The 14,545-nt window shown below is 40.0% G+C and overlaps 1 protein-coding gene across 8 annotated transcripts in view; it reads right to left on the bottom strand.

Annotated features, from left to right (window-relative positions):
- Positions 1 to 14,545, bottom strand: part of pum1 (pumilio RNA-binding family member 1) — a 507,081-nt gene that overhangs the window by 21,809 nt on the left and 470,727 nt on the right. For all 8 annotated transcript variants that reach the window (XM_041234070.1, XM_041234071.1, XM_041234069.1 and 5 more), the window contains exons 4-7: positions 12,022 to 12,127; positions 11,213 to 11,400; positions 2,225 to 2,394; positions 206 to 479 (exon numbers count right to left, since the gene is read on the bottom strand). In XM_041234070.1, coding sequence (XP_041090004.1) covers positions 206 to 479; positions 2,225 to 2,394; positions 11,213 to 11,400; positions 12,022 to 12,127 — 738 coding nt within the window. The remainder of the gene's footprint in view (positions 1 to 205; positions 480 to 2,224; positions 2,395 to 11,212; positions 11,401 to 12,021; positions 12,128 to 14,545) is intronic.

The raw sequence follows: 14,545 nt of genomic DNA, 5'->3' as shown, positions 1-14,545 counted from the left end.
AAAAGTGCCATATTTACAATAAAAACTGAAAGGATATTTAAGAAGTAAAGGAGACTGCATTTGTTATGCTTTACACGAAATCCTTTAGATTAAGTGAATAATAAAACTATACAAATACAAACAAGGGTATCCGAGATGACCAGGTGAATATTTTGTCACATGCGTTATGATCTTCACTGTGAACAGTCTCGTCTCTGCCTCTCACCTGCTGCTGGGAGTTGTAGTCAAACAGCCCCACAGTGGCTGCTGTGGCCGAGTCCATGGGAAGCTGGTTGCCGGAGTAGTCGAACTGCAGGGGCTCCATGCCCACAGACTCCATGTGGTCCAGCTGCATGTTATGGGACTCCACGCTGTGGAAGTCCTCCACCTGTTTGGCTCCGTTGCTGTTGCCCAGCTGAGCCAGTCCCTCCAAGCCGTTCTGACTGGGGCCCATGAGGTCCACCTCACTGCCGGGGGGCGGGCAGTTCCCTGGGGTGCGGCTGGAGTGAGAGGGGGAGGCAGGTGGACAAAAGAGTGTTAGCCAGTCTGGAACTACTGCTTTGTTGCACGTTTCTGTTTTTGATGGCTACTTATAATGATGCTCAGTGTAACAGATTAAATATGTTGAGTTTTTCATCTATTTAGATTGAATTTTGTGGTTTAGAAATCCTAAAAGAAACTTAAATTCAATGACAAACATTTTGATTAGAATTCTTCTTCAGTGTCTTCTTGTGCTTTAATCCTCTGCGGTCCTATAAATCGGACCAGGTCCGACATTACAATTTTTCCTTTCCGGTCAAAAAGACGTCAAGCACAGGTCCCTAGTTGTTTTTTCTCCGGAAAAAGCAGAGAAAAGCTTTCAATGGCCGAGTGAGTCCGACAGAAGCCGAAAAAAAAACACAGGCGGACCTGAGCAACACACACAGTCCCTTCACCACAGACACAACACGGACATGAACAAACAAGAGAGCTGCTTCCGCATCCAGCGCTCAAAGAACATCACAGACATTTGCAGAGCTTTTTGAGATGTTACAGTAATAAAATAATGCCTTTGATAGCACTATTGAGGAGTTTGGTGATAAAATGAGTGATCAGGAGATGATTTATCAGTATGCACTAGTATGAAGAGATGTGTGATAAATACAGCGAATAAGGAGTGGGGCAGAGCTGGAGATGCAGTACTGAGTGTCCTGTTAATATGCAAACCTGTTTGAATAAAATTACTTTTAAAACAGCGCGTGTAAAATAAACAGCTTGTGTGAAAATAAATTGGACATGACGTGCCTGACAGGAGCTGAATAAATGAACAGCACAGGATTAAACGTCAAGAATGCCGTGTGATACTTTGCATGCAAGACCTACACTGTCGGCAAACTTATAAGCTTCGCTGCTGCCAATACATGCTAATGGGGACGGGACTTGGAATTATTTTGAGTTTTTATATTTGCAGTCCAGGGCAGCAGCAGCAGCAGTTACATACAAATTAATTGGTTTGTTGGTCCTTACGTTTTAAAATAGCCAAAGTGGTATGCAGTAATAATGCAGCTTTCAGTCAACTCACAAGATTAGGAACACCTTTGTTGTTGCTGCTGCTGCATTCACCCACTATGGCCCCTTATTAACCCTCAAAGCAGAGCTAGCATCTCTGCAGCGTGTCCTTGCACTATAGCCGTTCAGTAATGAAGTAGGAGCGAGGCTCTTTATGAACATTACATATGACAGAAATAGATATTAGATTAAAGCGATCTAAAAAAAGAAAAAAAAAAAAAAAACAAACACCTACCAAACAAGCTGTACTTTTTCTACCACCTCTGGCCCAACAGACATCAAGGCTGGAACCAAGACCTTACAACTGCACTGTCATATTTTCTACATTCTTTAAATTCGCAAATTAGTAACTCGATACCCAGGACGGGTAATTTAAAACCAGACGAGTGCCCAGGTTTTTTGTACCAGCCTCTAGTTTAAATCTAAATAAAATGATGCTTTGTCTGACACTGAAGATAATAGCATTAACACAAGTTACAATGGCAAATCTGTCTGTACCTTTCTTCTGCTCTTTGTGGTGCTTTGTGGAGAGTTGTATCACGTTTGTGTTTAAGTTGCGAGAATCCACCCGTACAAAGCTGTTTTAAAATGTATTTTTACTGGTTATGCGGGAGGAACAATTATGATATAAAATGAGAGACCAGGGTACAACGCTCCCCGGGGTACAGAGTGGGGTCTCTCATACACACGCTTTTACCTGAAATCCTTCACGTCCACGTCAATGCCATTCTGCACGGGCAGTCCGTTTGGTTTCTCCATGCCATCGCCCTCCACTTCCTTCAAGTCTCCTAGTTTATCCCCGTCGTAAGTAGTCTTGGTCTTTTTCTCTCTCTTTTCATGTTCCTCTGCTTCCGGGTCTCGAGGCCCCTAGACACAAATAGATACATTTTAGTGACTCTGTGGAAGATGCCGCTGCTCTCACCTGGTTAATCTATAAAGAGTATCCAAGCAATCACCAAACTGACTTATTGTACAAAACACAAAATCTAAATGAAGGGGTTCGGTTTAACACGATAACCCAAGTGCTTTGGTTACAGCCAATAACTGGCTATTGATGGCAATCTCCAAAACTGACAGGTCAGACCAAGTGATTGTCTCAACTTCCAACAAACCCTACAGAAATACTCCATGGAATTCAAACAGAATATAACTCCTGTAATATGTATGTTTCTTTTCTGTGCGTGGAGAACATTACACTTGAATCAATGTAATAAAGCCCGGTAACAGAGTGGATGGTCTCATGTTTTAGAGGTTTTAATGCAGGAGGGAGCAGTTTTTAAAACTACTTCCCTGTTGAGAATAGTGAAATTCCACATTAGGAGGCAAAAAAACACTTTTGTTGCTATTTACATCAAATGAATCAGCCAAACACTTGATTGATAGCATCTAAAGGGATTATCATCCCACAGCCCAGGGATGAAGTCTTTCAGCTGTACAGCCCCATCGCTTATCCAGCTTTGGGCAAGCATTAGCATGGCTTGCAAAATAGCACTCTAAACACTCCAAAGTAGTCACCTCCCAGACCCAGAGACAAAACATACCCAACCCTGCCTAAGTATCCATCCCCCTGGTAACCACACACAAGACCCTGTCTGGGTAAATGAAGGATTCTAAGTTTTGGCAGTGTCTGGAGGTGCACAATAAATATGGCTCCTGCGTTTCTATACTAGCAACTTGCTTCAACAGCCTTGGTGCTTGTTTACGCACCTTTTATTTTTTACTGGTGTTTGAAGGTTGTTATTCTTACGATGAACATAACTGGAGTAGTGATTAGTAAATAAACTGCTCCTCCACAACAGCTTAGATCGCTGCCTCTTTCATTTCTTTATCTCTATCACTTCAAGGGGAGTTCTGAAACCTAGGACTGGGTGCAGCAGCGCCAGTTCCTAATCCTGAAAAATCTGACCTGTTTATAGGTCACCAGGACAAAAACGAAATAAAAAGAATGAACTACTGTGAGAGAGAAACAATGAATCTTGGTTATAAATCTCACTCCGGACCTGTGAGGGCACTGTGTAAAGGGAACAGTGTGCCCCGGACTGGATGATCTGACAATTCATTCCAGGGAAAGGCAGAAGTCAGCCATCCAGAAAGGGGGCGGAGCCGCAGTACACCAAGTCAAGTCATCGCCCCAGGCAGGAAGCGATGTGGCGATCGCGGATCGGAGGTACAAGAGGGGATGTGGCCGAGCGAAGTGCTCCTTTGTCATGGTTGCGAGAGAACCGCTGAAGGATTGGAATCAAAGAACCACGAGTGTTTAGTGTTTGTTTGTACTCGTTTGTCCTTGTTAGACGGTTAACACGTACTGGGAGCTGTCGCTTAAGGCCAGCACCAACCCAGACAGCACTGCACTACTGTTCACGAATAAACTGTATTTCACCCCTTGCACGTCAGCACTCTCTGATCGTGTTTATTATTTCAGGACTGTAACCCGTGGTTTAAACTGTGCAACACACACGGCTGTGTAATGCCTGGGATTCAAAGTCAAATCAAAGTTTATTTATATAGCGCCCTCATACAGGTGTATTGCAAAACACTTTACAAGACAAAAATAGTCAACCTTATAAAAACAAAACAAACATCAAATGAAAAAAACGTATAACATACAATGTAAACACCAGTAACTACATTTTATATATATATATATATATATATAATACAAACAGTTAAAAACTAAAACAGATATACACACACACACATTATAAAAATGCCAGCTCAAACAAATATGTTTAGTCTGGTTTTAAAAACAGATCGGGCCTCAGCTTCCCTCACACGTGTTGGTAGCTTATTGCAAAGTTTGGGGGCTCTATAACAAAAAGCCCTTTCTCCCATTTAACATACTTTATTATTTGAGACGATACAGCATGCTTAAATCACGAGACTACAGTCTGCTACCCACCGGACACGACGCGAGAAGCGAAACTGTGCAGCAATGCGACAAAACGAACAGAACCTATACTTCCACAGCACAGGGGACACAGGAGCGACACCAGGGCAACGCAAAAGAATTACGATTGAATCCTTTTGGGATTTGTCGTGCGACAACTATGGAATTAACCAACAGCGTCAATGCCTGTGGTCCAGCAGGGTGAAGCAGTATCTAAAATGACAGAGGGTAAAATACCCAGCGCTTCCTGACAAAGGCCATCGCAAATACAGAGATACAGAACTGAAAGACAAACATATGCAAGTCCATTTCGAAGGAACTGGATAAGCCTGGTATGTACAACTTACTGATTTATTTACAGCTAGAACATGTGCACAATTCTCTGAACTTTTCATCAGAGCACTTGCTTCCTGTGGCATTTCAAATTATACCAACTGCAAGGATATATAAAACAGGCCTACTGCAATTCAGCAGCGTTAAATGTGCCAGCCTCATATGGGGAGCAGCTATAAAGCAGTGCAACGAGCATGTGGCAGTAAACCTACAGGAAGAGTTCTCTCACAATGGAACTGAAAGCACTCTGTGCATTACTAAGAGGCATACTTTCCATGACATGCATCCTGTATGCGTTTACATTTCACACGCTTCCTCGGATGTGTATTTAACATGGCTGCAGATGCAACAGGGCTAGGCAGGGTTCTCCACACACACTCCACGTCAGGGAAATAAAGCTGCATCCACTTTGTTCAGTCACACATTGCAGGCAGTGCCGATGGCAGTAATAGGAGTGCTCATTCACGACAGGAGCATTAAAACAGCATTTTTAATGCTTAATACTAAAGATTAAACTTCACCTAACTGTTCGAAAAAGTGGCAACGATTTAGCTGCTGTCAAACAAATAAGGTACATTTTACTATTAGTAACAGATCTTAACACAAAACGAACGTGCGTCCTTACCCTAAGCATGTGGGGTGCAGTTTTCCAAAAATACAAATCTTTACAAATGCTTTACTACAAAAATGGGCACACGCACGCTGGTCTATCAGGAGGAATATCTGCCATGGTGCCCATTAACGCAGAGAAGCTTCTCACATCTGTAGACTAACATACCAGCGGTACCAGAGGCAGCGCTATACCCCGGACTCTCTCGTTCAGTTTACGTATTCCTCAAGGCTCCTGCATAACCGATCGTCACAGATAAAGCAAACGAATACAACACGCCAGGCATCAAGAAACGAATTGAAAAAGCCAGCAGAGCCTGTGTATTGTGTCATTATAACTTGTGTAAAAAGCTATTATCTTCATTTGTAGTCATATTTAAAATTTCAACTTGATTTTATTATAATGATGCCTAACAAAAGCTACAGTAATAGAATGCTTATTCACAGCTCTACTGAATGGAATAGTTTGTTTATTTTAATTTAGATGATTACAGTATTTTGATAATGGTTTGGGGGAAAAACTCAGCAACACAATTTATCATTTGCAATACAGACAGGTGACTGCACTGGGATAGCCAACTTATCCTGCAAGTGGTTTTTCAGTGAGTGAAGACGTTTTTTTTTTTTGTACACACTCTGGATGTGTAAAATCCTCTGTAACACTGGAAGCTTACTGGTGCAATGTCAAGTGCCAAACAAATAATTTGATAGAGATGGAGGATTAGCACACGGTACAAGCTGATTATAAATTTTATTTTACAGCTGCCACTGACAAAATGCAATTTCAAGCACTGGCTAAGGTTGGAACAAATCATGATAGTATCGATAATTTTATTGCGTTGAAAAATGATTGATTATCATCTGTTACCCAATATGAAACGCTTGTGTGCAACAGTAACTGCACTGAATCAGTCAGCAGCACTGAACTGTCTGCGTGAGGCGTAAGATCTGTGCGCACTGCCAAGTGGGAAGTTGTAACGTGTGGCAAACCTTACTGAGTAAGACGGGTGTTTTAAGCTAATGGCGATGGCAGCTGCAGAAACCTGAACCGGCTGAACACAATTACATTTTTTTTTTTTTTTTTTAAATCAGCAGTTTTACAGACAGTGTTTTTACAATGCCATGCAAATGGAATAAATACACTAATCTCTTCACCCATTTAAAGATCTCCATCCAGATTCATATTCACGCATTTCTGCATTAAGTTACATAACTGAATGCCATGTTTGTCTGAATTAAACTCTGCAGCTAAATCGAGATCATGCTTCCATCAAATATGCCACTTGCTTTTTTTCTCCGTTCTGTTCCACCTTTCAACATTGTGGTGTTTTTAACTTAATTTTAAATTTCCAGGACTCTACACATCTGCCATATATTTGAAAGGTAATACCAAAAACACATTTGTGACAAACATCTCTTCAAAGCACCACATATTTACCAGAACCTACATATTTCTTATTGCACAGCTACTCTGTTTTTAACAGAAGATATGCAGAAACAAATCCTTTCCAAGTAATCAATTACATATGAACAGTATTATTAAGCACTAAGGGGAACATTGTTATCACCGCTACGCACATGTCATAGTAACACACACAACTACACATGTGCAACTTTCCTACATGCTTTTTTGGTATAAATGAAAGTGAAACAATCAAATCATGAACCTTTAAATGGATTGAGAATACAACAAAATAAATTAGTTATACAATAAACATTGCTGTTTCCTCAAGTCGACGGTAAAATGTCATAACTTATTAATAATCTGGCATGCAACTTATACCATGAAGCTAAAACTGATGTCATTGTGTTAAATCAGTACTTAAATTAAAAAGTACAACTTAAAAAAAAAGAGTACAGTATTGAAAAACTATTACTACATACTTGTGGTATTATTCAAGTTAAATCTACTTATTAGTAATTTGACAGAATGCAACGCAATTACATAAAAAAAGTAAAATCAACACTTAGGCCTAACAAAGTATGCAGCTAAAAATAGCAAATTGTAGGTCCAAGAATAACTACAGAGTTAGAAACTCCCGCTCGCCCAAGGTGAATTCAATCTGGTCAGGACTAGTTGATGTCTGTGTCTCACTAGTCCTCTGGGCGAGTACTTAAAACAAATGGACACATACACTGTCACTCTCAGTCTTGTATTAAAAAAATGCAGGGAAGTCAATTTTCTAAGGGGGTGTCGCAGTGGTGAAGAAACACTCACAAATAATGGAACTGAAACCTCCCTTCACCTACCTCTGCACGGGGTGCTAAGTTTATTGCTTGAATTTACTGAAACACGTTGCATCTTTTGAAGTAAGTGTAAAATCATTTTACAAAAATGGAGATTTATACTCTGTTACGGCCGTGGCTGAAGATGTCATAGCAAAGGGGGCTGATTGTACGAACGTGGTCAAACAATAGGCCACATTTTACTAAACATTGTAAAACTAATAAACAATTACCATAATGAACATTATCATAGTATGATGCTTAAAACAATGACAATATACTCATTAAAGTTGAGTTCTTATCTATAAACAGTAACACATTTAAAGCTTGGGACTCGCTGTCTGTAGCTTGGTGTTGTTTACATTATTGTTAGCATATTTTAAGTGACTGGAAGCTGAAATTCCTTTAAAAACACACTTCTTATACCATTACAGTACTGCTGAACAGTAATCTGTTCGTTTGAAAACCTGGCTTTAAATCACTGATAATAGGTGCACAGGCGGTGATTCCGTGAGCGCTCCGGGGCTCAAGCACCAATAGGGCAAAATAAGGTTCCGCACAGTGCAAATAAATTACTTGTTCTGTCAAATTATACTGCAGATACTTCACAAGCAGAACTGTTATTGCAGCGTTTAAAAATATAAAATCCATTTAAACAAAGTCTCCCAGCTTTCTTGAAAAGATCAGCGTTTTCCTTGTTTTTCTTTTGTATTTCTAATGCCCTCATTAGTATCTAAACCCAGTAGATACAGCATCCGTCAGTTGTGGCAGATTCTACTGTATTCGCTGAAGTGTTTTTTTCTCCCACTGCTAATTAAAAAAAAAAAAAAAAAAAAGCCACCAAGCTAACAATTTCATCCCGAGGGCTACAGTGAAACGTACTGTTTTTAAACTGGGACTTCAGCATTTTTGTAAATAGCAACACATGTAATGTACAATAAACACTGCATGTGTGTCATTGGTGACAATTCCAGGCGGAGCTTCGTGGTCGGCAAGGTGACGCAGCTGAGAGAATTTTTTCCTCTGTCATCCGTCTGGTGCTGTGTCAGTTTCTCAGCACACAGTACAGTAGTCGCTCAGCAACGAGGTGCAAAGAGGTGATTGATCGATCTGTATGAGCATTTTCATAAATAAAATGTAAATCTAAATTTATAAGTTTATTTTTTTAGCAAAATAAAATCTAAGCTATTTTTAGGGACCACAACTGTTCCAACTTGGACACTTCAGTTTCAAAAGGTACTAGTCCTTTGGACGAGTAGCACAACATTGTTAGTTTCTAACCCTGTAACTAGCAAATCTCTGATTAACAAAGCGCTTCACCTGCCACACGTACTTTTACAGCTTGCATTCTGTGTACGTACCTTAAGTTAATAACAGTACCTGTTTACAGTGGCTCTCAAAAGTATCCCCCCCCCCCCCCCCCCCCCCCCCTTGGACTTTTCCACATTTTATTGTGTTACAACATGGGATCAAAAGGGATTTAATTAGGAGTTTTTGCCACTCATCAACACAAAAATAGCGCGTAATGTCAAAGTGAAAAATAAAATCCACAAGTTGTTCTAAATTACAAATATAAAACAGAAAATAACTGATTGCATAAGTATTCACCCCCTTTGCTATGAGGCACCTAAATAAGCTCTGGTGCAACCAATTGTCTTTAGAAGTCACACAATTAGTTGAAAGAGTCCACCTGTGTGCAATTGAGGTGTTTCACATGATTTCAGGTTAAATACACCTGTCTCTGGGACGTCCCACAGTTGGTTAGTACATTTCCTATCAAAAACTACATCATGAAGACTAAGGAACATTCATAGCAAATCTGGAATCAGGTTCTTCAAAAGCACCAATCAGGGGTCGGATATAAGAACATTTCCAAGACATTGAATATCCCCCGGAGCACAGTAAAGTCCATTATTAAGAAAAGGAGAGAATATAGCACAACTGTGAATCTGTCTAGAACAGGCCGTCCTCAAAAACTGAGTATCCGGGCGAGAAGGGCACTAGTCAGGGAGGGCTATGGCAATTCTAAAGGAGTTACAGTCCTCCACGGCTGAGCTGGGAGACACTGTGCATACGGCAGCAATAGCCCGAGTGCTTCACAAAACTGGCCTTTATGGGAGAGTGGCAAAAAGCCACTGTTGAAAAAAAACTCAACTAGTTTGCCAGAAGACATGTGGGAGACACAGACCAAGTGGAAGAAGATTCTATGGTCTGATGAGACCAAAATAGAGCTTTTTGGCCTAACACTGAGCGCTATGTTTGGCGCAAGCCTAACACCGCACATCATCCTGAGAACACCATCCCTACCGTGAAGCATGGTGGTGGCAGCATCATGCTATGGGGATGCTTCTCTGCATCAGGGCCTGGAAAGCTTGTAAAGATAGAGGGCAAAATGGATGCAGCAAAGTACAGAGAAATCCTGGAGGAAAACCTGCTGAAGTCTGCAAGACACCTGGGACTTGGGAGAAGATTCATCTTCCAGCAGGACAATGACCCCAAACATACAGCCAAAGACACACTGGAGTGGCTTAAAAACAAAAAGGTCAATGTCCCGGAGTGGCCCAGTCAAAGCCCGGACCTCAATCCAATTGAGAATATGTGGAAAGAGTTGAAAATTGCTCTTCACCAAAGGTCCCCATCCAACTTGATGGAGCTTGAGCAATTCTGCAAAGAAGAATGGGCAAAAATTGCAGTGTCCAGATGTGCAAAGCTGGTAGAGACTTATCCTAATAGACTCATGGCTATAATTGCTGCCAAAGGTGCCCCTACCAAATACTGACTCAAGGGGGTGAATACTTATGCAATCAATAATTTTCTGTTTTGTATTTGTAATTTAGAACAATTTGTAGATTTTATTTTTCACTTTGACATTATGAACTTTTTTTGTGTTGATCAGTGGCAAAAACTCCTAATTAAATCCATTTTGATTCCATGTTGTAACACAATAAAATGTGGAATAGTCCAAGGGGGCGAATACTTTTGAGAGCCACTGAAGGCAATATAGTGCTATTTGATTCGCTGCTGGCTGCTCTGAAAAAGCAAGCTAAATGCAATGTTGAATTTCATTATCTTGCTGTGATGTAATGCTTTGTCGTTGACTACGGAGATGTAAGACCATGTAGAGTGCTTTTTCAAACTATTTTCTGTTTGAAAACAGTGGAAAGCAAGAGAGAGAACAGGCTGAAAGGGAACAAAAAAAATGTTAACTGATAAAATCTTGAATATCGTTTTCATCCAAGAGCGTAATTAAATTGTTTTGTTTTTTGTTCCATGAAAAAATTCAATTTGTTTAATTCCTGTTCAAATCTGATATATTTTATTTATTTCCGCCGATAATCAATTATAATTTACAGCCAATAATCGATAACTATAAAAGCCATTTTGTCAAACCCTAACAGGTAATATTGTGATAAAGTATAATCCAATTTACTATTGTTTGTGTTTGTCACAAAGGGTAAAATAAGTAAATTCTATAAAAACATTTCAAACAAAGAATTCTATTTCAGCATGCCAGTTCTGTTACTTCAGAGGAAATTCCATTATCGCGGAAAATCATTGGCCCTAAGTCTGTTCCAAAGCCCACCCTGTAAAAAGCAGTGGCACAAGATATCAAACAGGAGCGAGACTCACATAAGCTCCCTTCCTGAGGCAGGAGTCGAGCTTCTCCCCTGGGGACGAGCTCAGGACATACTCCACCATGCTGACCCCCAGCCCTCCACTCTCTGACCGTGGAGACAGCACAGAGCCCACCTCACTGCTGCCATGGAAACCTTGGCCAGGCCGCCGCTGCACCATGATTGGCTGAGAGACCGAATGATCTGCACACAGAGGGAGGAGAGGAGAGAACTCAGTGTCATACAGGGGAAAAGAAAGCTTCATGGCACATTCAATTACTGTACAAATCACGGACAATATATTGTAAATTCATCAGCACAGAATACCTACTAATCCCGGGATGGAAATAAGACTCCTATTGCATAGCAGTTTGATCCATTCCTGGATTTACTAAGAGTTTAACACGACACACCTGAGCTTATTACCTTTATACTGCAGATAATCAAATTCCTATTAAAACCTGGAATGGATGAAAGTCCGATAGGAGTATTATTTATGACCTTGCAATCTAGAAGCCAGAAGTCTATCTATTTATATATAAAATGTCCTAATGGTAAAGTAGATCAAATCAACTGTACTAAAACCAAAACGGGTTAGACATTGGCATAGGCTTCTGTAAAGATGTTGTCATTGATAGCGCAAGTGAGTCAGTGAGGATTGTTAACTCAATTCTACTTCTGCTCTTAGCTTGCAGGTGCTATCAAGCACTTTACCTTGTTAGAAGTAAATACAGGGTAGACTGGGAATCAATATTAGTAATGTCTGATTCTGTATTGCCTTCCCTAGAATAAGGAAAAAGGCAAGCTAAGGAGAGTGTTTCTTACCCGAGGCCCCCCATGCACAGTCCCTCCACTGGTCAAGAAATATCCCTTTTGGTCCGTCTTTACTTGAATCGTCCGACTCCCAGAACTTCTTGCCTGGCAAGAGTTGCTGCACGGGACAAGAAAAGAAGAGGTTAACTGCATTAAAAAAAGCATTTATTTATAGTGCACTTGACAACAATACTGGTTATTGTAATGTGTTTTGTTCTTAATACAAGTACTGTGAAAGCACAGGAGTGCAATGCACAGGAAAAGGAAAGGCAGCTAGCTATAGATGTTTATGCTCTACAGCTGCCTTCGTGAAAAGCTCACAAGAAATACCATGAGCTAAACCACAAGTTTACAGCCAGCTCCAACATACCACTGCTTCCCACCATGCTTAAGATTACAAAAGATGCAGCACTTATATATTACTGAAAATATTTCACACTTTACTGGCAACAACTTAAAATACTAGATCGATTACTATACTACGCAAAACTATTCCATAATAAACCCACAAAAAGCAAAGTAAGGCATAGCCAGTAGGGTATTGATGGACATGCAGAACTCTCTCAACTTGTGATTTGTGCTGTACCACGTCCCACATTCCCTCCCAAAGAAAGAGATAAGACCTGGAAATCTCTGGGCAGTGCAGGTGAAACAAAGCAGATGAAAGCAGGTGCAATGCATCTGTCCTTGAGATTACAGGCAAAGACATCAGTGATTTTGTAGTCAGAGATCACTCTCCTAACCCTGGACTAAGATAAAGAATCGAGTTGTAACTACATGCTGCGTGATGTGAAACCAAAACAAATATCAAATTTGTCATTTAAAAGATGTAACTTGAGAGTCTAGTTCTCTGGACAAATAGCACAATATTGAAAGGAACACACATTGATGATTAGGATGAAACTCTTATGAATAAACACCTGAGATCAAAGGAAGTGGATATAATGCAATACAGGGCCAAGCCTGATCTTTCACCAACTAAATCCAACTGAAAAAGGGAGTGCTACCATCTCCTATACAAGAGAGAATACAAATGACATCTCTACAGCAATGCACAAATATATAACAGACTTCGCTAACTTTTTTTATTTTTTTTAGGACAACATAGTAGACTCCTATTTTTCAGTTTCACAGTCCAGTTCTCTATACTGAGCAGTTCAAAAAACCGTGAGAGGGTCTGAATACTTTTGCAAGGCACTGTGTAAGTCCATTCATAAATACTGCATATCCAAAGGTATAAAATAGCAGGACCTAATAAAGCAGTATAAGCAATAAATAGCCTATAGTTTAATGTGGAGGAATGCTATTTGCTAAATATATTGCTGCCCTAAATCCCAGCTTCAGTCCGCTTATTTATTTCAAGTTATTTATTTATTTTTTTTTTACAAAATAAGGTTAGGAGTTTGGATTCAAATAGTTTTCTTTCTTTTGCTCCTGTCCGCACTGACTCTACAGGGAAGCCTGGAACATTACTCAGGCAGGGATAGCAAGATATTCTGTGGGAAACTGGGTCACAGTAGGAACAAGCCCTGCCCAAAACACGACAATATTATATCGTCACAAATTTTAAAATACATTCTGAGACATTTTAAAACTGTTTGTGTGAACTCTAATGGGAGTTGAGAAATTGCCATGCCAAAACTGAAAAAAAAACCCAAAAACATTATGCATTTAAAAATAGACAGGAAACTTAGCATGGTACAATTATACATGCAGTGACAGAAGGGGAGAGATCACTGTCCATTTCAAGCCTTATAGGTAACATACAATTAGCTAACTGTAGGTGGATCTATGAAGGAATACAAAACACTCCTCTTTAGTTCAAACCTGACTGCAGGATTGAATGACTAAAAACCTGCAGATCTGCCAACAAGGAATTCTGAAGAGTTTGTTACACCATGCCTGGGCAGTTCAGTTATTTTTTTCAATGAAATGAATGAGCATCCCTTGCCAGAATCTGGAGAGGAATTCCACGCTTTACAGCAGTAACTCCTTGATAGTCTTTGTGACCTTCAGCAGACTGAATGGACTTAAACATAGCCAGTGGGTAGAGAAGGTGGGGTGACTGGTTTCCAGCGCATTGACATTCTGCAATCACTGTAGGTTTGAAATTCATTTTAAACATTGCTGCAAATTAAAGTATTAGACTAGTTTTCCTGAACTGAGCACCCTTTATTATTTAGAGTACTAGAACACAGAAGTAGTTTGACCCCCAGTTGGTAAAGATGCAACCCTTGCCACAACAGTAAATACAGAATACCGGCTATCAGGATCATGAGGGTACACTGCCATAGACAGGAGTGCAAAGTATCTACTTATAAAACACAGGCTCCCACATTTAAAATAATGCAAAATAAATGAAAAGGACATCAGGTATGGTACCCTCAATCAGGGCTGGGGTTTAATTCCCTTTTAAAATCAATATCAATTGTTTATATTACATATATATATCTTTTTTTTCTTTTTTTTTTTTTTTTTAAATCAGTGACTTCTATTTAAAGAATGTGTTGCCACTATGGGCTTTCCTACTTGTACC

The sequence above is a fragment of the Polyodon spathula genome, chromosome 32 (assembly GCF_017654505.1).
Source record: "Polyodon spathula isolate WHYD16114869_AA chromosome 32, ASM1765450v1, whole genome shotgun sequence".
Lineage (NCBI taxonomy): Eukaryota > Metazoa > Chordata > Actinopteri > Acipenseriformes > Polyodontidae > Polyodon > Polyodon spathula.
Note: the sequence above shows the minus strand (reverse complement) of the source record. Positions and strands in the feature narration are given on the sequence as shown.